This window comes from Dama dama, chromosome 19, assembly GCF_033118175.1.
Source record: "Dama dama isolate Ldn47 chromosome 19, ASM3311817v1, whole genome shotgun sequence".
Taxonomy (NCBI): Eukaryota; Metazoa; Chordata; class Mammalia; order Artiodactyla; family Cervidae; genus Dama; species Dama dama.
Genome location: NC_083699.1, coordinates 38651663 through 38676160, shown reverse-complemented (window position 1 = coordinate 38676160; position 24498 = coordinate 38651663). Strand labels below are relative to the sequence as shown.

Below are 24498 nucleotides of genomic sequence, written 5' to 3'. Positions count from 1 at the left end.
TTACCTTTGTATCTCCCACACCTAGAGGCCATAAACGAACTAAGAAAGCAGGAAATGGCCAAAAATCATAAAATGAAAGTTTAGAGAAAGGAGTGATGTTCTTATACTACGTGAAATCCAAAAAAACACTTCTTAAAGGCAGTAACATGGAGGAAAAGCTAACAGTTAAGGAGCTCACCCTGGTCGCTCCCGCTTCAGATAGCCTGGGTTTGTATCTTTGCTCGGTCGCTGTGTTACTTTCACCTCTCTAAGCCCTAGTTTCTTCATCTGTAAAACAAGTGTACTTAGAGTACTCTTAGGAAGACTGAGATAAGTTAAGGTGCTTTAATCAGTGCCCAGTTCATAGTATTCTATAAAAGTTAACTGTCACTTTCATTATTATTACTGATGAAAGCGTGCTGACCTTACCAGCAGCTAGTTGCTGACCACAGCTCTGTGGAGCAATAGAAAACTTCCTACTACCCTGAGTAGAAAGGCGCGACTCCAGAAAGCAGCCAGATCTGGTTCCAGGTTCCAGCATCAAGGACTCTTGGCGCCAGCCAAGTGTTTCCCAGACCGCGGAAGAAGTACTGGGCCGCTCTAGCAATGTCGTGCCCCCGGTCTCGGTGGTGCGAGGCCTCGCGCTTGCGCAGAGGTGGGCGACGAGCGCGGGGCCGGTCTGGCGCGCAAGGCACGGCCGCACCCAGAGACGTACGGTAGAACGGCCCCTTGGCTTCGCAGGTAACTGCTCGCTGGCCCGCGCCAGGGAGGGAGGAGAGGGACCATCTCGCTTCGGGCTCCGGCTGGAAAGGCAGCCTTTGCGCTCGCCAGGTCTTGGGTCCTCTACAGACCCTGTCAGCTGGGGCTTCTCTGTTCCCGAAGTCTGATCCGGGCGCGCTCAGGCTGCACATCCCGCGTCCCAACCTGGACCGCGTCCTACCGCGGACCGCGGATGAGGTGGCGGCGAAGCCTCGGGAGGACGGCCTTGGGCCTCACGCCGGTCTCCCCTCCTAAAAAACCAGGATCCCAGGGCATCCCAGGGGGAGCTTTTGAAGCGGAAAGGAGCTTCAGTTTATGTTTATGAATTTAGCCGTCTCGAATTTCGTGGTTAGACTAGCGGGTTCGTCTCCAGTGAGCTTTTGATTGCTCGCTTTAGAGACAGGTGGACTACACTGGAGCGGGCCAAGATCTTCCTCACAGAACTTGCATCGTCTGATTTTACTCAGAGACTTCAAAGATAGCTGTCATCCACCCTCTCACACCCTTTCTGGGGTTCGTGCTTCCATGATTCTTCACCTGGCTCTTACGTGGCCCTCCATTTAAGACAACTCATTCTGGTAATTCTCTTCTGGATTCACTCCCACTTTCCAGATTCCCCTAAAACTGGGTTCCTAAAGTATTGATATATATATTTGTAAGTAGCTCAGTTCTGAAGTCAGACTGACTTGAATTCTAGTCCAGGGTTCTCTGCCAACTCAAGTATGTGACTTTAGGTAAGTAACTCCCTTAACTTTTCTAAGACCCAGTTTTCTCATCTGAAAATGGGGATAATCATATGTATCTCTAGGTGGTTGTAAGGATGAAAGAAGGTGAAGAGCATGAAATACTTAGAATGCTAACAAGCACATAATAAGCACTTAATTTATGTCCGTTATTTTTTGAACAGAGCATTCCCCAAAGAAGCACAGTTTTCTTAGAATCAAGTGCCAAACAAAAATAGCAGTAAAACTTTTTTTCATCCAGTCATAAAATGAAGGTTTTTAAAGTGAAGTTAATGCTGAGGCGTGCTCAATGAAAACCATTCCTTGGTCAACTGATGGAAAATTTGATATAATCATTTTGGAAAGCAGTGGACATACATGGCAGGAACTTGAGAAATGTCAATTACTTCATTTCACAAGTGCACACATTTGAAAATTTTCTCTGGGAATTAATCACAAGCCAGAATATATGCAGAAAGATGGTAATTATAGCATTATTTATAAAAGTGAAAACATTAAACTTTTTACTGTGGAAAAATTTAACATATATAAAAGTGGAATAGGTAAGTGAACCCCCATGTGCTCATCATTCAGCTTCAACAATGATCACTATTTTGGCTGTCTTGTTTTTGTGAAAAATTTTAAATTTACAAGGTGTCTGAAAATAGAACAGTTGAATAAACTGGATTATATTTATTTTTTCAGCTTTTAAAATAATACAGAACTGTATTATCATACAATGCAATATGTACAGTATTATCACAACTATGATCATTCAAAAACCTGTGTAGAAAGAAAGGAAAGAAGTACAGTAAAATATTACCAGTTTCCCTTTGGTGGTGGGACTGTGGATACTTTCCTCCCCTTCCATTTTTAGATATTTAATAAATATTCCATAAAAGTGGTGTATTTTTGTTACAGCAAACAATGAACAAACAAAATCTAAAAATATTGCTTCTGAACTAAGGACAGTAGAATATGCCAGAGCAGGTTAACTGTTACAGAGAATAAAGATGCTTTAATTTCCCTTGATCAGTTTTTTTTGACTTATGTTTACATGAGCATTCTTGTCTGCCACCTCATGCTAGTGGTTGATATTGCACTCATATGGTCAACACATATCCAAATCTTTAATCAATCTCATCCTCTATGTGTAAGTGATTGGACTTTGAAGTTTTATTCCCCTTATTTTGATTAGTGTTTGCCCTCAGGGTAGAGAAAGATTTCTGGTGATAGGATGGCTCTTTTTTTCCATTTCTTCTTTTCTTTATCCTGAGCAGGCATCTATTTCATACCTCACGCATTTATACTCTTCCTAGAACAACCACTTTGAACAATTCAAGTCAGATGGCTTTATCACATTTTTTTCTTGCTCAAATAGATTATGATGAGATCTGGCCAAAAATCTTTTCTACTTTTGTTTGATAAACTGGATTCACTTTTTAAACTGGACAGAGGAGCCTGGTGGGCTGCAGTCCATGGGGTCGCTAAGAGTCAGACACGACTGAGCAACTTCACTTTCACTTTTCACTCTCATGCATTGGAGAGGGAAATGGCAACCCATTCCAGTGTTCTTGCCCGGAGAATCTCAGGGCTGGGGGAGCCTGGTGGAGCCCATCTATGGGGTCACACAGAGTCGGACACGACTGAAGCGACTTAGCAGCAGTACATTTAAAAACAGCTAAGGGAGAGGTCACCTTACAAGAAAATGTGTAAATGAGTTTTGTTTCAAATTAGTTTATAAAAAAACTTTGTTTCCTAGGTATGCAAAGAAGCCTTTTCACGCAGATGTTCTTAGAGATAATATGGATCAGTCCGGAGTTCTCCTCTGGGTGAAAGCAGAACCCTTTATAGTGGGTGCCTTGCAGATTCCCCCTCCATCCAAGTTCAGTCTTCACTATCTCAGGAAGATATCCACCTATGTGCGAACACGGACCATAGAGGGAGGTTACCCACGCCTGTCTTGGTCTACGTGGAGGCACATTGCATGTGGGAAGCTGCAGTTGGCTAAGGATCTGGCATGGCTTTACTTTGAAATGTTTGATAGTCTTGCACTGAAGACACCAGAGGAGCGCCTGGAATGGTCTGAGATTCTGTCCAACTGCGTGTCTGAGGATGAAGTTGAAAAGCAAAGAAATCAGGTATGAGTTTATATGTATATGTGTGTGTGTTTAGTTACTTTGAGAAATAAACTATTTAAAATTTTTGTACTAGCTGTAAAGTGTGCCGTTTTAGATTTTAATGACCATGTGACCCCAAAGCACCATTTAAGTTTTAGCATTTCCAGTTTGGCAGTATTTAGTGAATTAGTCCTTACTTAGCAATCCATACTCATCTACTCTCAAAGTGGAATGATATAGAAACCCTGTAATTGGAAGAGGGAAATATTTTCATTGACATTAAAACTAATATTGAGGTATTTGAGTGCTTATGAACTGTTGACATGTTATGGTAAGAGCACCTGCCTATTTTTAAGTGTGCATCTGCTATGTGCTGGGATTCAAAGATGATTAGACTAGCAGCTCTGCCTTCATGGAGCTCATAGACTAATAGGGGAAGCTGGTGTGTATTAAAAAGGTGCTATTTAATAAACATTTCTTCAAAGAAGACATGCAGATGACCAACAGTGCTAATTATTAGAGAAGTGCAAATCAAAAACCACATTGAATTCTACTCAGTACTCTGAAATGATCAATATGGGAAAAGAATCTAAAAAAAAGTGGATATATGTGTAACTGATTCACTTTGCTATGCACCTCAAACTAACAAACATTGTAAATCAACTATTACTGTATTAGTCACTCAGTCATGTCCAACTCTTGGTGACCCCATGGACTGTAGCCCACCAGGCTCCTCTGTCCATGGGATTCTCTAGGCAAGAATACTGGAGTGGGTTGCCATTCCCTTCTCCAGGGGATCTTCCCAACCCAGGGATCGAATCTGGATCTCCAGCATTGCAGGCAGGTTCTTTTCCATCTGAGCCACTAGGGAAGCCCAAATCAACTATACTCTAATAAAAAATTTTTTAAAAAAATCACTTTGAGGTATTACGTCACACCATTCAAAATGGCTATCATCAAAAAGTCTACAAATAATAAATGCTGGGGAGGGTGTGGAGAAGAGACTACCTTCCAAATTGTTGACGGGAATGTAAATTGGTACAGCCACTATGGAAAACAGTATGGAGGTTCCTTAAAATAAAAATAAAGCTACCATATGATCCCGCAATCCCACTCTTGGACCTATATCCAAAGAAAACTCTAATTTGAAAAGATGCATGTACCCCAGTGTTCACAGTAGTATGTTTACAGTTGCTAACACTTGGAGGCAACCTAAGTGTCTGTCAATAGATGAATGGATAAGGAAGATACATATATTAATTACTCATCATAGAAAAGAATGAAATCATGCCATTTGCAGCAACATGGATGGACCTAGAGATTATCATACTGAATGAAGTAAGACAGAGAAAAACAAAAATGATACCACTTCTGTGTGGATATAGAAAATAGTACAAATGAACTTATTTGCAAAACTGAAACAGACTCATGGACATAGAAAACACACTTGTGGTTACCAAAGGGGAAGTGGGGAGATAAATTAGGAGTATGGGATTAACAGATGCACAACACCATGTATAAAATAGGTAAACAACAAGGATATGCTGTATGGCACAGGGAACTATATTCAATATCTTGTAATAGACTATAATGGAAAAGAATCAAATATGTATATATATATATAAAATGGAAAAGAATCAATTGTGTGTGTGTGTGTGTGTGTGTGTAACCGAATCACTTTGCTGTACACATGAAATTTAACACAATATTGTACATCAACTATACTTCAGTTTAAAAAGTACTATTTAATAGTATGGAATATACAGTAAAAGTATGCATAAAGTACAGAAACAGAATAGAGAAGAGAATAATTCTGGTGATGAGGAAAGACTTCACAGGGAAAGTACATTAATCAGAGTAAGCTTATGACAGTAACAAGTGAGTCCAGCATTTCAGTGGCTTAGTGCAGTAACATTTTATTTCTTATTCATGCGGCACCCAACATAAGGCATCTGGTTGGATGAGTCTCTAGGCTGCTGTTGTCTAAGCAATGACTCAGGGATCTAGGCATCCTCTGTCTTTTGGAGCCACTGTTATACTAGTCTGCTTTGCTGCAGTTAAAAACAAACAAAAATGAAATTCCAGTGGCTTACAGTAACTGGAGTTTATTTCTTGCTTATTTGACTTTTAGTTTGCACCTTAGTGAAGGCTCTTTTCCAGGCTCTGGCTCTATGTTTCTGCCCATATGGGGACTCGGGCTGAAGAAACAGCTTCTGTGATGGTCATGCCTGTCTTACGACAGAAGGGAAGAGCAAAAGAACAGGAGAAAAGTTTTGACACCTCTTAAAACTTTTGCTCAGATGTGACATAAACAGCAACTACTTTTGTTCCATTGGCTAAAGCTTTGTCACATGTCCATGCCTGATATTAAGATGGGAGAGAATCTACCTCATAGGAAGTAGGGAAATCCTGTGGCCATGGGTAGAGCCATGTAAGCCCCTTGGAAGATGAGGAAGTGAGCAGTTGCAAATAAAATACAGTTTGCTACGGCCATGCCCACTAGGGCCTGAGTCCTTCACTTCTATTCTTTGTGAGGCTTGAAAGTGGTATGTGTAAATCCACCCATATTCCATTGATTGTAACCCAGTTATACCATATCCAGTTTCAAAGGAGGCTGGGAAATGCCATCTAATTGTGTGCTCAAGGAGGGGAAGGTATTTAGTTAGCATTTAGCGAGACTCTACCACATAAAATAATATCTAAACAAGGTTTTGGAAATTGAAAAAAAGTTTGGCAAGCAACCAGGAGGAGAAGGGCATTATAATTAGTTGTTGTTCAGTCGCTAAATCATGTCCAGCTCTCTGTGACCCCATGAACTGCAACACGCCAGGCTTCCCTCTCCTTCGCTATCTCTCAGAGTTTGCCCTAGTTCACGTCCATTGCATCAGTGGTGCCATCCAACCATCTCATCCTCTGTTGCCCCCTTCTCATGCCCTCAATCTTTCCCAGCATCAGGGTCTTTTCCAGTGAGTAAGCTTTTGGCATCAGTTGGCCAGGGTGTCAGAGCTTCAGCTTCAGCATCAGCCCACAAACATTTATTGAGTGCCTACTCTGTGCAGCATATTAAAAAGCAGAGACATAACTTTGTCAACAAAGGTCCGTCTGGTCAAGGCTATGGTTTTTCCAGTGGTCATGTATGGATGTGAGAGTTGGACTGTAAAGAAAGCTAAGCGCTAAAGAATTGATGCTTTTGAACTGTGGTGTTGGGGAGGACTCTTGAGAGTCCCTTGGACTGCAAGGAGATCCAACCAGTCCATCCTAAAGGAGATCAGTCCTGGGTGTTCATTGGAAGGACTGATGTTAAAGCTGAAACTCCAATACTTTGGCTACCTGTTGCGAAGAGCTGACTCATTTGAAACGACCCTGATGCTGGGAGGGATTGGGGGCAGGAGGAGAAGGGGACAACAGAGAATGAGATGGTTGAATGGCGTCACCGACTCAATGGACATGGGTTTGGGTGGACTCCGGGAGTTGGTGATGGACAGGGAGGCCTGGCGTGCTGCGGTTCGTGGGGTCGCAAAGAGTCAGACACCACTGAGCGACTGAACTGAACTGAATTATGTGCAGTAGTGAGTGCTGTGGATACAGAGATGAATAAAACCTTCAGGAAGCCCCAGTGTTTTTTGAGTGCTTACTATGTACTAGTTTCTGTGCTAGTTACTAGCGACATAAAAATGAAAAAGAGATCTCATAGTCTCATGGAGAGGCAGGTATATGAAGAAGTAATGACAATATAACAAATAATTATTAAATGGAAGTACTAATATGTATAAAATCAGGAAATTATGTTGAGTGAAAAAAGTCAGTCCCAAAAGATGACATACTATGATTCCATTTATGTAACATTCTTAAAATGACAGAAGAGATAGAGAACAGAAAAGTGTCCAGGGGCTGAAGAAGGGGTGAGGGAAGGTGGGAAGTAGGTGTGGCTATAAAAGGGCATCATGAAGGATCCGTGTGTGGATGGAAGTTTCTCTACCCTGACTGCATCCATGTCAATACCCTGTCAATACTAGTGCATGATAGTTTTGCAAGATGGGAAATTGAGTAAAGAGTACATCACATTTTTGTTCTTGCAGCTTCATGTGAAACTACAGTTACCTCAAAGTGTTTAGTTAAGAAAGTAACTTTAGTTAAGAAAAAAACTTAAAAAAAAAATACATAAGATTCATGAGGTTCCATGTTGACTGCTGATTTGAACAGCTAGGTTTAGGTGGTTCTGAGAATCCATATTATTAAGTTCCTTAGGCTTCATGATTTTGAGCCATGTTGGCAATCTGTAGTCCTAGAGGTATTGCTTCACTTTTTTGCCTCCATTGTATGTGTATGGGAATGGGTATATGAGGATAATCATGAGCTTCAAACCATACCTTCTTCAAATAAGAAATGATTTAGGAACATTTGTCAGGCCAGTAGTATTTTTTTTTTAATCAAGTACTTTTTAAAGAATTTGATGAGAACCTGAGGCTTGCTCCTCCACAGAATACCATACACCAAAAAATTACATAGTTTCAGATGTTACTCTGATATCCTAAACTTTCTTGATAAGTTTATGGTTATGTTAAACTAACTTCTGTGTCTTGATTAAATTTCCTTCCTTTCTTTCTACTTTTTAATTCAAATTACTAAGATTTTTTAAATATAATTTTAAACTTCTGAAATAATATTCTTCTAAAAAGAATGTGCTTCATGACTTTTGGGAGAGAATCTCAATGGCCATAGATGCTACATAGCTTTCTGAGAAGATAAGTGACTCCAGTTTAATTAGTTTTAGACACTCCTACATCTGGGTACCAGAGACATATGTATTCAATGCTAGAAACATTTTTGCATTTGTCCTTTTAGGATCAAAATACAGATGTGAATTTCTTTTACTATACCTACTTAGTTGTAGACTAGTGGTTGATGTCATTTTAGGACATGTATTCATCATTTATTTTCTTCTTGGACAGCTTTCAGTGGACACCCTGCAGTTTCTGCTCTTCTTACATATACAGCAGTTAAACAAGGTCTCCTTGAGGACATCTTTGATTGGAGAAGAGTGGCCTAGTCCCAAACACAGATCTCAGTCTCCTGACCTGACTGAAAAATCCAGTTGTCATAATAAGGTACTGTTTAAATTATGGTCTCTTTCTTTGAAAGGGACAATTTTCGAGGGAGATATATTGCCTTCATTAAAAATTACTTTGAATAACTTATATAAGCCAGAGATTTGCTGGGTTGTTTTGCTTTTTACTTTTTTTCCTATTTATAAAACAAAATCAACATGTACAGTCTTAATAACATAGAGAAGTGATTTCAGTTCCTTCAATGACACAAAAATCACTTAGATAATTTTCTGGCAAATCATTTACTTTACTCTTAATTAGTGTTCACATTTTTGCAAATGTTGAATTCAATTTCGCTTGATTGTAGGCAAGTCAGTTAACTTCTCTTGCTTGGCTTCTTTTCTCTACACGGTGATGATAATGCCTATTTCTGAGTGGCTGTGAGAATTCAGTAACATATAGCACATGACTTGTTGCACAGTAAGCGCCAGTATATGGTGACTTTAGTTTGTGTATGGCCTCTCCCAGCAACTGACTGGATCAGGGATGGACACTTGACTAGAGTAACCCATTCCTTGGCATGAATTTGAAATTGATCTGATTTGAAATGGTGACCATGGCCCAAACAATACCCCTAGGGGTTGAAGAAATTACCAACTGGTGATGGGTATTTGAGCTGGTAGCTCATGTGGCACTGAGACCAGCACAGCTACCACATTTGTGAGTGACCTGGAGTTGTGATGGATTAGAAACTCTGAGGGAATCAGAGAAAAAGAAGAGAATGGGACAGATATGCACACAGTCCTGGGAGAGGAAGAGGTTCAAACTGGCTTTCCAGTTCCAGTTCTGATGAGGCCTTCCTGTACTTCCATTTAGGAGATGACTGTGTGTCCCTGCAGTAAATCTCCCTTCACTTGAATTAACTTGTGTTCCCTGTGCCAGTGAAAGTTACTACCAGCCAGCCACCCACGTTCTCTTTATCACTGCCCATACCTACATAGTTGTCAAGCCTTACTGATTCTGTTTCCAAAATAACTTTAAAAATTTGTCTTTCTTCTTCTTCTTATATAGGTCCTAGTGTGTCTTTTTTTGTTTGTTTTTTTGCTTTTATTTCTGGTATTAGATCCTACTTGATCATCCTGCTTTTACTCTATAGTCCACCTACTACTACACTGGAGTTTCCAAAATACAGATCAGTTGTATCCATCTCCTGTCAGAACTCCATCAGTGAATTCTCACTGTCATTGTTGCTTTCACCCTTGTACTCTTTGGAGTCCTCTCCAGCCTGCTTACTATGGGAGAGGGAGATGTAGCAAGAGGGAGGAAGAGCAGGTGAGGCTGTGGGCAGCTCTGCTTTAAAGTGTTCTCTGGCATCCAAAAGAGAGTTTATTCAAAAGAGAAAATGGTATAGCTATTTTCAAAATAGTTTGAAAATCTCTGGCACACACAGTGAAACCCAGAGACCTTAGTATTTCATGCAAGGCTCTTGCTGAATGGACGCTGCCTACCATTTTACCTTCCCCTGCCAGTTCCTAGCGTGCTCCCTACACCCCACCCAGAATTTTCACTTCTCTCAACATAGCACGCAATTTCACTCCTATAGGCCTTCGGATGCAGGTTCCTAGGGCTAGAATGCCTTGTTTCCTGATCCGTTTGCAAAACTACCAATGTCAATCAAGAATCTATTCAAACAGCGCTACACTGAGATTTGTTTTCCCCAGATGGCGTTCTTGTTCCTCTCCTGCCCATAGACCGTCTTTCAGATCTCTGCTATAGGCCTTATCTCATTGTGTTTTAGTTTATGTTGCCATTTCACTACACAGATGCTGAATTCCTTGAGGACAGGAACTATGTATTACTCAGTTTGTATAATTCATCACTTAACACTGGTCATATCACATAAGAGGTATTCAAAAAATATCTGTCAAATGAATGAGCCAAGTTATTAGAACGTCTGCCAACTCAAAGCTTATTCCCAAAGTAATAACTTCTTTTAAATCTGACTACTGTAAGATCAGTTGCCTTTTTTCATTGGATTTTGAAATTAGTTCTGTGATTTGAGAAGGTAAATTAAAAAAACCTAATGCTTCATGAAATGTTTGATCTAAACTTTTGGAATATTTACTAGCTGTGTGACCTTGGGCAAGTTTCTTTTTGTATCTCCATTTCTTCATCTGTGAAATGGGCATGGTAATGGCATTTCATTTAAGACTGCTGCTAGGACTAAATAATGATAAAGTTTCTTTAACAATGCTTGGCACACACTGAAGCTTAGCTACTAGCGTTACTTTTGGATTATCTTAGGTAGGATAGAATCTCTTTATACCTATCACATGCACAGAAAATCTTTATAAGTTTTGTATAGTCACCTTAAATCCTTTTGGGGGGATGAGGCAAAGTATAAACATAAAACAATTAAAATATAAAGGTTTCAGATCTCACTGAATCTCTTTGTTCTGTTAAGAGTGCTTTCTTTTGATATTTTTTAGAACTGGAATGATTACAGTCATCAGGCTTTTGTCTGTGATCATCTGTCAGATCTCCTTGAGCTGCTTTTAGACCCAGAGCAACTTACTGCATCATTTCATTCAACCCACAGTAGTCTAGTCTCTCGGGAAGCTGTTGTGGCGCTCAGCTTTCTTATCGAAGGTACAGTGAGTGGAGCCAGGAAGATATATCCGCTCTATGAACTTGCACTGTGGCAACCACTGCATGCCGAAACTGGCTTCTCAAAGACCTCTAAGACTTTTTCTTTCTACAAGCTGGAAGCCTGGTTGAGAACCTGCTTGACTGGGAATCCATTCGGTACATCTGCTTGCCTCAAGTCTGGCAAGAAATTGGCTTGGGCTCACCAAGGTATTTATTAGTATCTTAATCTATATTAAATTGAATGACAGGTTGTGGAACCTAGTGTTTTCTGGTGTATTAGTGATCACACATCTTTTGTGGAAGACCTCAAGAGTATTGCTACTATAGAAGGGAAAAAAGGGAACATCTCTTTTGTAAATGACTTTTTCTCAAGGCAGCAACAATCTCAGTTGATTCATTAGTCCAGCTTGCTTTGGTTGCAGCTAACAGAAACTCCAACTTCAGTTAGTCCTTTCTTTGCTCTACTTTTGTCTTTTCTGCCTCATTTTCCCTTTCACTCTCATGCAGATTTGCTTGAAGCTTTCCCATTTCTGTGCCTCTTAGCAGAAATTGGCTATTCCGCAGTTATACCCTCATAGAGTTGTTGCAAAAATGAAGTTCTTTTAGCTATACAGACACAGGCAGACTAGCTATTTCTGAATTAGAAATTTAAATTCATAGTAGAGAGAATTTGACTTTGGTTGCAAAGGTATCTACTTCTGATAGTCCAGTGATAGCTAAAGGAATAGGTTCAGGTACTGTATGACTTCTTGGGGCCCAGGTATAAGTTTTAAGAGAAGAGGGCCTCAGAAGTAGGTGCTCCACTAAGGCAAATGCCAGGCAAAATTAGTGGGAAAAAACTAGAATATACTTCCCAAATCTCTGAGTTTCAGAGATAAACAAAAAATAGTTTCCATGCAAATGTAAAAAAAAAAAAAAAAAGATCAGTTTTGTATCAAATTTCTGTAATGCTAAAATTCAAAAAACAGTTGAGCAACATCTATAATGATCCAAGTATTTTATATGCAACCAAGTTATTGCTCTAGCATGAGGTCAGATTCTCAGGTATATATGGCTCCTATAAACAGGAGATACTATATAATTGTTGATGTTGATAAAAGAAATATAGGTGCAAGTACGTTTTTAAACATTGTTAGGGAAAGTACTAGGAGGAAAAAGGACATCTGGCCTCTTAGGATTATAAAATGTGTTAGACAGTAGGATTACAAATAATTTTCATCTTGTTTTACTTATAGTATTTAAAAATTTTCTATAGTAGCCATATATTAGTTTTCTAATAAAAGAAAACAATAAGAATTGTTTCAAAAGAATAGCATACTATGTGACCTCTCCACATTTGGCAGTTTTCTTTACAAGAGTGGCCCTGATGGCTTGCAGGGAAGTACAGTCTGAGAAAGCAATGATGTCATGGTGAGACTGTGTTAGGAGGGCAGCCTGTACAGTTTTTGAGTGTGAGTTTGTGCAAGGCACCATGTCTGAGAGGAAGATGTACTCTCAGTAATGATCCTGGGAGTAAAGACATGAACCTAAATAGAATGCATGGAATGATGTGCTAAGTAACTTAGGAGGAGTTCAGAATTTGTATTATGGCAATTTAAAAAGAATATTTTGGAGTTGGGATGATAAATTAAGGTGAGTTGGGGAAGATATTTGAATTTCGTCAACTCTACCACTTACTAGCCATATGGCCTTAGGCACAAAGACATGAAAAAAATCTTAGATCTATAGGCAGTCTTGAATGGATTGTAGACTTAACCATTTTTTAAAAAGACAACAAATTTAAAATTTGGCAACATACAGAAAAGCACAGAGAGTAGTATAGCATACACCTCTTTACCTGACACCCAGATCTAACACTTTTTTAAACCTGTTATATATCTAATTTTAGACATGTGGACATGTAGATATGTATAAGCTCATTTGGATGATGGTTTTCCTTTGAAACTATCTCGTTTGTATTTTTCTTAAATAGTTGCAGGGACAACCAAGAGAGCGAAGATTGCCTGTAATACTCATGTGGCCCCAAGGATGCACCGCATGGTGGTGATGAGCCAGGTTTACAAGCAAACGTTGGCCAAGAGCTCAGATACTCTGGTGGGGGCACATGTAAAGATCCATCGTTGTAACGAGTCTTTTATATATCTGCTCTCTCCCTTACGGTAAGCAGTCTTCATAGTGTTTTGACGTCGTGGCATCTTCTTTAGAATGGGGTTGGTTCTTTTATTTGTCATCACAGAATAATATTGTAGTCAAATGTTTTTTAATCTTATTCAGAGGAATTTACCTCATTTTTCAGATCAGTGACAATTGAGAAGTGCAGAAATAGCACCTTTGTCCTGGGCCCTGTACAGACTGCTCTTCACCTCCACAGCTGTGACAGCGTTAAAGTCATTGCTGTTTGCCATCGTCTGTCCATCTCGTCGACGACAGGTTGCATCTTTCACATTCTGACACCTACACGCCCCCTTATTCTCTCTGGGAACCAGAGAGTAACTTTTGCCCCTTTTCATACCCATTACCCAATGCTGGAGGACCACATGGCCAGGACCGGCCTTGCTACAGTGCCTAACTATTGGGATAATCCCATGATTGTGTGCAGAGAGAACAGCAGCCCAAGTGTCTTCCAACTCCTACCACCATGTGAATTCTACGTGTTTATTATTCCATTTGAAATGGAAGGGGACACAACAGAGATACCTGGGGGTCTTCCATCTGCATATCAGAAAGCACTGAGCCAAAGAGAAAAAAAGATACAGGTCTGGCAGAAAACTGTGAAGGAAGCTCGTTTAACAAAGTGAGTATTTTCTAGAAGTAGTGACTTGTCTTACGTAAAACTCCACGGGAAAGCAAATTAATCTGCATGAATGCTCAGTCTCTCAGTCGTGTTTGGCTCTTTTGTGACCCATAGACTGAAGCCCGCCAGGCTCCTCTGTCCATGGAATTCTCCAGGCAAGACTACTGGAGTGGGTTGCGTTTTCCTACTCCAGGGGATCTTCCCAACCCCCAAACCTGCGTCTCCTGCATTGGCAAATAGATTCTTTATGACTGCGCCATCTGGGAAGCCCCCCAAATTAATCTGCACATGTTTATAATTGTGCTAAACAAACAAAAAAGACAAAGGGTGTCTTTTGTTAAGGTCAGTATTCCAGGCACTGTTTGGTTGGGGGATGGGAGCAAGTGGATAGATACTCAAGTATTAGACTCCCTCCTTTTTTTTTTGGTATAGTAAATTTTATTTATTTATTTTTTAACACACAAAAAAACTTTGTATTGGGGTAAAGCCAGTTAACAATGCTGTGATAGTTCCAGGTGAACAGTGAAGGGACTCAGCCATACATAATACATGTATCCATTCTCCCCTAAAATTCCCTCCTATCCAGGCTGCCACATAACATTGAGCAGAGTTCCATGTGCTATACAATAGGTTTTTGTTAGTTATCCATTTTAAATATAGCAGTATGTACTTCCCAAATAGACTCTCTCCTTTTAAGAAGCTTCAGTTTAACTGACAGATATAAGACTTAAGGACCATATATAAGGTCAATCATAAATGGATTACTCTTAGTTTTTAATTTTCTTCTCTGCAGTATATTGGTGGTTCTCAAATGGTTGTGTGTCAGGATCATCTAAAGAGCTTGTTAAAAAATACAGGTCCTGGCTCCTCTACTCTACAGACAGACTTCCCAAAAGTGGACTCGTAATGCTGGTCCATGTAGTGCCAGTTTTTGTCAAAGTTTCTAATTCATAGTAAAATGTGAAAAATAAGTACAGTATTTTTAGGTAGTGCTAAATTTAGTCAACTTAGAATACTGTCTTTTATTCTGAAATTGTTTCTTTCCTACTTTGTAGGTACTAAAGTATCTTGTTTTTAATAACATGCTTGATAGATGGTTATGGTTTATTATGTCCACCATAAAATTTTATTTCAGGGGTACTTGTCTTTAAACTCTAGGAGTCAGGGACACACTATATATAAAGCATATATAAAGAAGATTTAGAAAACATGAGTGTGGGTAGTCGGAGAAGATTGATGGAGGAAAAAGAATTTGTGTTGGACATTGAAAAATGAGCAGAGTTTGGATAGGAATTGAGGGTTAGGTAGAATACTTTAAGCAGCACTAGAGGGACAGATGTAGAAGCAGAAGCAGACCCAAGGTGTCCTGGAAATCAGTTGCTTAAACAAGATTCTGGGTGTGGATAATGATGTTTAAACTGGTATGAGTAGATCAAGCCAGAATATGTAGAATCTTGCATATCAGTCAATAAGAGTTAGATTTATGTGGAATTAAGTAGTAGAAGGCATAAAAGGGTTTAAACAATGGAATGAAGTTCAGAAAGCCATTTCATTTATTCAGGAACATTTATAGAATGCCTACAATATGCAAACCACATTATTAGATGATATGGCAGATAAAGAAATGTGATTGGCACATATGAAGATCCTCTGATTAGATCTGAAAGAGGGAAGTCAGGGTGATATTACGATATTCTAGACTAAGAAACTGGACTAGAATGGAGATAAAGGGGGTGAAAACCAGAAATACTTTGACAGGAGGCTGAACTTGGTACAAGATTTTCTAAAAAAGACAAAGATGACTTCAAAAATTGGACTCCAGTTTAGACACCTTTGATCACTTTTCTTCTGGACAGAATAGCATATACAACTTAAAAAGTAGTGGGTGCTCAGAATAATTATTAAGTAATTATTTAGTAATGAAGTAATTATTGTCTGTACAATATTTTGGTATTTAATTTTGTTAGAGATGATAGGAAGGATAACTAGGAAACATTATAGTACCACAAGGTGGAGGGGTGCTGCGTCCATTTGGGAGCTGGAGCTAGTTTGAGAAGAGGGTATCTAGTTCTTTTGGAGGCTGTTTACTTGAAATGTCCTATATCCTGATAATGTCTTGATCCTTAAGACTTAGAAAAACTCTTACTTTAATAATTGGATTCCATTTGCTTGGTATTAGTTTTTTGTTTGTTATTATTTTTCCTGATTATCATTATCTGGGAAAATAGCAGCCATTCTAAAAATGTTTCTATTTCTCATGATCCAGAGCTATGACTTGATATGTAACTAGAAGTGCCTATTTTAATTAGATCTCTTGATTTTATTGGATGTTAAAATTAGTGTTGTTCTTTGGACAGCTGTGTCTGTATTGTAGGGGAAAGTACTCTGAGTCAGGAATTAGTACAGACCATGCCACTTATTGTGTGACATTGAAGGTGTCATCTGATCTATCTCCTGGCTATATCACATATATATGGTGTATTTTCTACCTGATAAGATTTATATAAAGGTCCATTAATAAAGATAACTTATAGTAATGATGCACGTATAAGACACTGTAGTGGTGTGTCCTGTACCTGTGTAGTAGTGTGGGTGTAAGACCCCCTTCTTAGTGATGAGTTTGAGAGACACATCTTCTAGGTGAGATTGTTTACTCAGTATCTGAGACGTGACCTGTTAGAGTTGACTTCATTCTAAGAGAAATTGTTGAAAAAAGACTCAATCCAGCCATCTAATTTTCTGGATGCATTTTTGTGGCATATGGATTAAGGAAGGAAGTATATACTTACACACTTGCATTTAGGTTCTTTTTTTAAAAAACCTTTTTGTTTTGTATTGAGGTATAGCAGATTAACAATGTCGTGATAGTTTCAGGTGGACAGCAAAGGGATTTAGTCATACATACACATGTATCCGTTCTCCTCCAAACTGCTCTCCCATCCAGGCTGCCACATAAAATCGAGCAGAGTTTCATGTGCCATACAGTAGGTCCTTTTTGGTTAGTCCATTTTAAATATAACAGTGTGTACAGGTCCATCCCAAACTCCCTAACTGTCCCTTCCCCTCATCCCTCCCACTGGCCACCGTAAGTTTGTTTTCTAAGTCTGTGAGGCTCTTTTTATTTTGTAAGTAAGTTTGCATTTAGCTTCTTCAGAACAGTTGCTGGCTACCAAAAATATAAACATCAATAATAGTCACAACTCATGCTTTACCTGGGAATCTTCTGTAAAAATACTGCTGTTACCTGTAACAAACATTCCACTTGGTTTGTATCTCATTGATTGAGCCACCAGTGTACTAATAATATGGATCAGTCATGTTCAGCTTAGCAAAACAATGCTGATGACCATAATAGTAAGTAAGATGTACTGAGCACTTACTATGTGCCATGTACTGTTCTAAGTACCTTCTCTGTATTAACTCATTTCTTCTTCCTAACAATTCCTTATCACAGATGAGGAAATTAAGGAACAGAGAAATTTAAGTAATTTACCCAAAGAATCAGGATTTGCATCTAGTCATCCTGGTTCCAGAACCTATGTTCTTAGTGTCTCTACTGTTTTCTGTGAACTATTATCACATATAATATAATCATTATAATGATGTGATATAAAAGTGGATCATTGGAAAAACAGTCTTTTAAAGCAATTCTGTTGTTTGGATGCTGCTGGTATTTAGATGCCTAGATTTCCTCACACATACAGAAAGCTTATACACATGTGCAGAATCTGGAATATGGTAAGGCACGTAATACATGTTAACTGTGAGTCATAGTGTCTTCAAGTGGTAAGATCCTTGATAACACTAGAAGCAAGGAAGAGCACACAATTTCACCTTGGGAACATGGAGAGACAGAGGAATTACTGACTAATTTGAAAGGAAACTCCCAACATCATCCTTTCAAAGTGATTAGGTTATATCATTTCCTTACTGTGGCTCCTCTAATGAGTCCCTGTCATACTTGAAATAAAATGCAATATAAAACCTTTGTGGTACCTACCAGGCCCTTTCTGCCTCATTTTTCTGCCATTCTTTTCCTTATTCACTGTTCTCCCACCATGCTGTGATCTTACTTACTCGTTGCCATCCAGCCATACACTACCAGGAATGTATCTGTAGAATAAAGTTGGATATCATTACTTATTGCAAGGAGGGAGAGAATTAGTTACATCTCCGTAAAAGCATGTTTAAAAGAACTGATCATTGCATTTTGTCTGTGATAGATGATTTGGGGGAAGGTCCTGTTGTGAGTTGGATGCAGTCTGGAAGTGAGGGTAATTCTGTGATTTGATATTATAATAATTTTTATATTAAAGAAGAGAGGAATAAAGGGGATAAAAATATAATTGTAAAGAAATAGCAGTCACTCATTAGCCAGGAAAGGGTAATGCTTGGTCATTTTTGTGGTTTGGATCACAAAATGTTTTTGTTTTTCATCCAGACCTGAGATATGATTATGGAGTGGTTTTGTTTCTGTCTTGATCTAGCATCATCCCATAACGATCTTGTCTGCTATTGGTGTGCTGTGGGATTATTTATGTTTAACAAAATAGCACCACAGCCAGGCTAGATCCAGACTACACCTAGGCCTATCTAAGCCTAGGTGCTGAGCCAGCTCCTGGCTGTCAGGAACTTCTCTTCTCTTGCTTATCCTGAACATGTTAAATATTCTTTCACTCTCGAGCCTTTGCACTTTTTGTTCCCTCTGCCTGGAATGTTCTTCTCCAGATATTTATTTGGCTTAATCCACCACTTCATTCAGATTTCTGTTTAAGTGTGCTCTCAGGTGTCTCCTGTCCGTCCTTCCTCAATTAGCATTCCCAATACTCTCAATTTCCCTACTCTGCTCTGCTTCCTAACCACTTAAGTTCACATACACACACTTTATTTATTACCTGTATTCCCTACTAGAATATGCAGTTCACAAGGAGCACAGACTACATAGATCACAATGGGAACCACTCCTTCTGGAGTCTTGTGGTGCAAACCTGCCTGGACAGAGGCTATTTCTTCTTTCTTTACATGTCTCATCAGTCAGAACACTACCCACCATCACTGGTCCTCAGCAAATATCTGTTGAGTGAATAATCACAGTAGAACAAAATATATAATTACTGACAAGTTTTTACAAAGAGAAAATTATATTTGACCAATCATTTTTTTTTTTTTTTGGTGGTGGTAGTGGTGATGTAGTATGTAGAACTGAACAGAGCAATCATTCAGAGAGAACAAATGAATAACTACAAATAATTTGAAATTTATCCTTTTAAAGCATTTTATAACCACTTGGTATAAAATTAATATGAGTGCATTGTTTTTGCAATTTTAGGGATCAAAGGAAGCAGTTTCAGGTACTTGTGGAAAACAAGTTTTATGAGTGGTTGATTAATACAGGACACCGTCAGCAGCTGGACAGTCTTGTGCCTCCTGCAGCAGGCTCCAAACAAGCAGCAGGATAAGACTTCCTCATCGAAACACTGGTAGGTATTTACAATGGCAATCACGTAAATTATTTGGAGGAAATCTTATAAGTGTGCCAAAAAAAAAACAAAAAAAAACACCACCCAGACTATTATGTTACCAACCATTGCTTTTTTCCCCCACTGCTCCCACCAGCATATACAGAATTTTACATGCCCATATTTATGACATTTTATACTAAGAAGACCAACCAGAATATTCAAGCAGAACCTATAGCGTTATCAGCAAATAGAATAGCCAAATTTGTCTTTTTTGTCTCTTGCTGGCACAGTCCAAAGCTGTTCTGTACTTCCCTGTATATGGCTTTAAGGATTACGCTTTCTAACACATTTCACCTCTATCCTGCAAGCCCACATACTATTCATTTAATTTAGCTAATCTTTGTTAATTGTGCATTAATAAATAACTAGAGTTAAATCAAATGAAGGTTTGAATACTAAACTCTAGGAAACCTGCAGATTCAATAGAAGAGGACATAGATACAGACACATTTACTGGAAGTTGTTTAATCCAAATATATAGTATTTTTTTTAATAGAAATTAGCTTATTTTGCTATTTGAAAGTATCTTTAAAGACTCACAATAGAAAACACAAAGGACATAAGTAGGTAGTTCATGGAAAGATACTTACAAAGATGCTCACTATCACTTAAAATTAGAAATGTAAGATACTATTTTTCATCTGTCACATTGGCAAAGATCAAAAATGTAATGTACAACACTAAGACATTTCACTTACCACTGAGCAAAGTGTAAATTTGTGCAACCTTTTTGGAGGATAGTTTGACAAAATCAGAATTAAAAATGCACACATGCTTTGACTTCGTAATTTCACATCTTAGATTTAGCTTACATATATGTAAAGATCTGTTTAAAAGAAATGTTCATTGTAGCATTATTTGAAATAGCTGTAGGCTGGAAACAAGCCAAATGCTTCTCAGTAGAGGGCTGGTGCCTATGAACCAGTTCATTCATGCTTGGAATGCATCTTTAAGAAGAGTGGAGTATATCTACAGGTGTTCTCCCTGAATGATCTATAGTGGAGTGAAAGTAAAAGCTGAGAAGGGGAGTAAAATATTGCCTTGTGTGTTTGAGAAAAAAAGGAGGGATAATCCCACATATTTATATACTAATTATATGCTTTTAAAATTTCTGAAAAGTTATAAAGAAATTGTTAGAGTGTTTGTCTTTAAAGAATGAGACTGGATGTCTAGGGTAGGAGAAAACTTATTCTTAATTTTCATTGAGATATAATTCACATACCATGAAACTCACTTTTTAAAGTGAAGAATTCAGCAGCTTTCATTATATTCACAAGTTTGTACAGCCATCACCATGAACAAATCCAGAACATTTTCGTCACCCTAGAAATAAAGCCCATATACACGGATCAGTTCAGTTCAGTTCAGTTGCTCAGTCATGTCCTACACTCTTTGAGACCCAATGAATCGCAGCACGCCAGGCCTCCCTGTCCATCACCAACTCCCAGAGTTTACTCAAACTCATGTCCATTGAGTCGGTAATGCCATCCAGCCATCTCATCCTCTGTCGTCTCCTTCTCCTCCTGCCCCCAATCCCTCCCAGCATCAGGGTCTTTTCCAATGAGTCAACTCTTCGTGTGAGCTGGCCAAAGTATTGGAGTTTCAGCTTCAGCATCAGTTCTTCCAATGAACACCCAGGACTGATCTCCTTTAGGATGGACTGGTTGGATCTCCTTGCAGTCCAAGGGACTCTCAAGAGTCTTCTCCAACACCACAGTTCAAAAGCATCAATTCTTTAGCGCTCAGCTTTCTTCACAGTCCAACTCTCACATCCATACATGACCACTGGAAAAACTATAGCCTTGACCAGACGGACCTTTGTTGGCAAAGTAATGTCTCTGCTTTTTAATATGCTATCTAGCTTGGTCATAACTTTCCTTCCAAGGAGTAAGCATCTTTTAATTTCATGGTTGCAGTCACCATCTGCAGTGATTTTGGAGCCCCAAAAAATAAAGCCTGTCAGTTTCCACTGTTTCCCCATCTATTTCCCATGAAGTGATGGGACCAGATGCCATGATCTTAGTTTTCTGAATACTGAGCTTTAAGCCAACTTTTTCACTCTCCTCTTTCACTTTCATCAAGAGGCTTTTTAGTTCCTGTTCACTTTCTGCCATAAGGGTGGTGTCATCTGCATATCTGAGGATATTGATATTTCTCCCGGCAATCTTGATTCCAGCTTGTGCTTCTTCCAGCCCAGCGTTTCTCATGATGTACTCTGCATATAAATTAAATCAGCAGGGTGACAATATACAGCCTTGACGTACTCCTTTTCCTATTTGGTCATGCCCAAATCCTCCAACTCTGATATCTCCTCTGCCCCCTGTTCCTAGGCAATCTCTATCCTACTGTTTGTCACTTGATTTGTCAGTTTTGAACATTTCATATATTGATAAGTGGAATCATACAACATGTGGCATTTGTGTCTGGCTTCTTTCACTTAGCATAATGTTTTTAAGGTTTATCTATGTTATAGCATGTGTCAGTATTCCTTTTTATGGTTGGATACTGTTCCATTGGGGCTTCCCTGGTGGCTCAGTGGTAAAGAAACAACCTGCTATGCAGGAGACATGGGAGACACGGGTGATCCCTGGGTCAGAAAGATCCCCGAGAGAAGGAAATGGCAACCCAATCCAGTATTCTTGCCTGGGAAATTCCATGGACAGAGGAGCCTGGTGGGCTACAGTCCATGGGGTTGCAAAAGAGTCAGACACGACTTAGCAACTAAACAACTATTAATATTCCATTATATGGATATACCATACTTTATCTGTTCATCAGCTGATAGACATTTGAGTTGCTTCCATTTGTTAGCTGTTGTGAATAATGCTGCTGTGTGTACTATCGTGTATAAATTTTTGTATAGAGATATGTTTTTATTTATCTTCATTATACATTACACAGGAGTAGAATTGAAAGGCCATATGTTTAATTTTTTGAGGAACTGCTGAACTGTTTTTCAAAGCTGGGTAGCATATTCTTTACTGTTTATACATTGTTTATATTTTCAGTATGTATTACTTTTTATGAAAAAATAATTTTACCGTACTTCAGTCACTCAGCTGTGTCTGACTCTTTGCAGCCCCATGGACTGCAGCACGCCAGGCTTCCCTGTCCATCACCAACTCCCAGAGCTTGCTCAAACTCACATCCATCGACTCAGTGATGCCATCCAACCATCTTATCCTCTGTTGTCCTCTTCACCTGCCTTCAGTCTTTTCCAGCATCAGGGTCTTTTCCAGTGAGTCACTTCTTTGCATCAGGTAGCCAAAAAGTATTGGAGCTTCAGCTTCAGCATCAATCTGAACACCCAGGACTGATCTTTAAGATTGACTGGTTGGATCTCCTTGCAGTCCAAGGGACTCTCAAGAGTCTTCTCCAACACAACAGTTCAAAAGCATCAGTTCTTCTGTGCTCAGCTTTCTTTATGGTCCAACTCTCACATTCATACATGACTACTGGAAAAACCATACCTTTGACTAGATGGACCTTTGTCAGCAAAGTAATGTGGCTGCTTTTTAATATACTGTCTAGGTTTGTCATAGTTTTTCTTCCAAGGACCAAACGTCTTTTCATTTCATGGCTACAGTCACCATCTGCATTGATTTTGGAGCCCAAGAAAATAAAGTCTGTCACTTAGAAACTAAGTTAATAGTGAGATTAAGAATGGAAAATCTGATGAAGATTATACAAAGGAAATGGGAACTATAAGAGGATAAAATTTTACTTTAGACTAATCCCCACTGCTTACTACCTTGTCTATTTGTGAGTTTCTTTTCTTTATGTCTGTATGTGAACCTCAGAAAAAAGGAATGTAGTTAACTTTTAACTCACATGTTTTATCAGTCTAAATTATCATCTGATTGATTTATGTGACGTTGTGAAAAGGATTTTTTCCTATTTTTCCTTGAAGGTGATAGAAAATTAAGTGATTATAGTTCTGTTTTCTTTTGTTTTTTTTTTTCAGTCATTTTCAGGGTCCTGGCAACATGCGGATGAACAGAAGATGGTGCACATGTTGAAACTGAACGGGGAAGGTGCTCTTGCTGCTTACGAGACTTTGGAGACTTTTCTTCCATTTAAGACCTTTCTTTACGTTTCCTTCCAATTTCATTTGTTACTGTTTACACTGAATTTTAGCCTAAACTTCTATTCTATAAACATATTGTTTATAGAATATCAGAAGGCTCATTTTATGATGCTAAAATGAAAAAGTTGATGAAGACATTATGTTAATATTTTTAAAATGACTTAAGTATTGATTTAGTAAACCTTACATTTTAAGTTGTATAATGAAAGGGTTTCATCCTTTCTAGAGTTAAATAAGAGTTTTATAGTTCTTTGTAAGTATTTAAATGGAAATTGCTACGTCTTTTAAAAAAGAATTGAAAGTATGACTTGTTGGAGTATAAGTATAAATATAGCAGAAAAGCATTTATAGAAAGATATTTTAGTCCTTAACGTATACAGCAATGAAATTGTGTAGAATTTTTATTTTTCATTTTCTGCTTCAAATTTTCAATAAAACTCTAAAAAGTAATTTTCTCCTTTTGATTAAAAAATAAAGTTTTAACTTTAGGAAAGGTTTCCAAAGTCATTCTGTGATGTTATATCAAAATAAAGTTTACATTTGATAGGAGAGTTGTTCTTTAAGATAAAGGAAAACAGTTTAATAAATAATCTGATTGCTGATAAATGCTGTTTCATATTCTCTTTGGTCATTTAATTAGTAATTATATCAAAAGGGCTTGATCTCTTATTTCTAACGTGAAAATTAACCCTCAGAATGTTTTAATTATAGTTGGAGTTCTTATAGTTTTTATTTTAAGATGAAATTTAACCAAGCAGAGCATTATCAAATAAAGAAACACTGGAGTAATAAGAGTGTGTTTTGGAAATTGCTATTGG

The 24498-nt window shown here is 38.5% G+C and overlaps 1 protein-coding gene across 4 annotated transcripts; it reads left to right on the top strand.

Annotated features, from left to right (window-relative positions):
• Nucleotides 1-408: 408 nt before the first annotated feature.
• On the top strand, nucleotides 409-24286 carry TBCCD1 (TBCC domain containing 1). 4 transcript variants are annotated; one of them, XR_009696967.1, is made up of 9 exons: nucleotides 409-720; nucleotides 3223-3601; nucleotides 8533-8688; nucleotides 11118-11484; nucleotides 13250-13436; nucleotides 13574-14071; nucleotides 14186-14303; nucleotides 19401-19551; nucleotides 23558-24286. XR_009696967.1 is itself a non-coding variant. In XM_061166772.1 (8 exons), exons 2-7 carry the CDS (start codon nucleotides 3266-3268, stop codon nucleotides 19528-19530), a joined length of 1674 nt encoding a protein of 557 aa, XP_061022755.1. In that variant the 5' UTR covers nucleotides 409-720; nucleotides 3223-3265; the 3' UTR covers nucleotides 19531-19551; nucleotides 23558-24286. The 4 variants fall into 4 exon arrangements, 1 of the variants encoding a protein (XP_061022755.1); XR_009696968.1 differs by lacking the exon at nucleotides 409-720 and adding an exon at nucleotides 731-1316; XR_009696969.1 differs by lacking the exon at nucleotides 409-720 and adding an exon at nucleotides 1352-1472.
• Nucleotides 24287-24498: the final 212 nt, after the last annotated feature.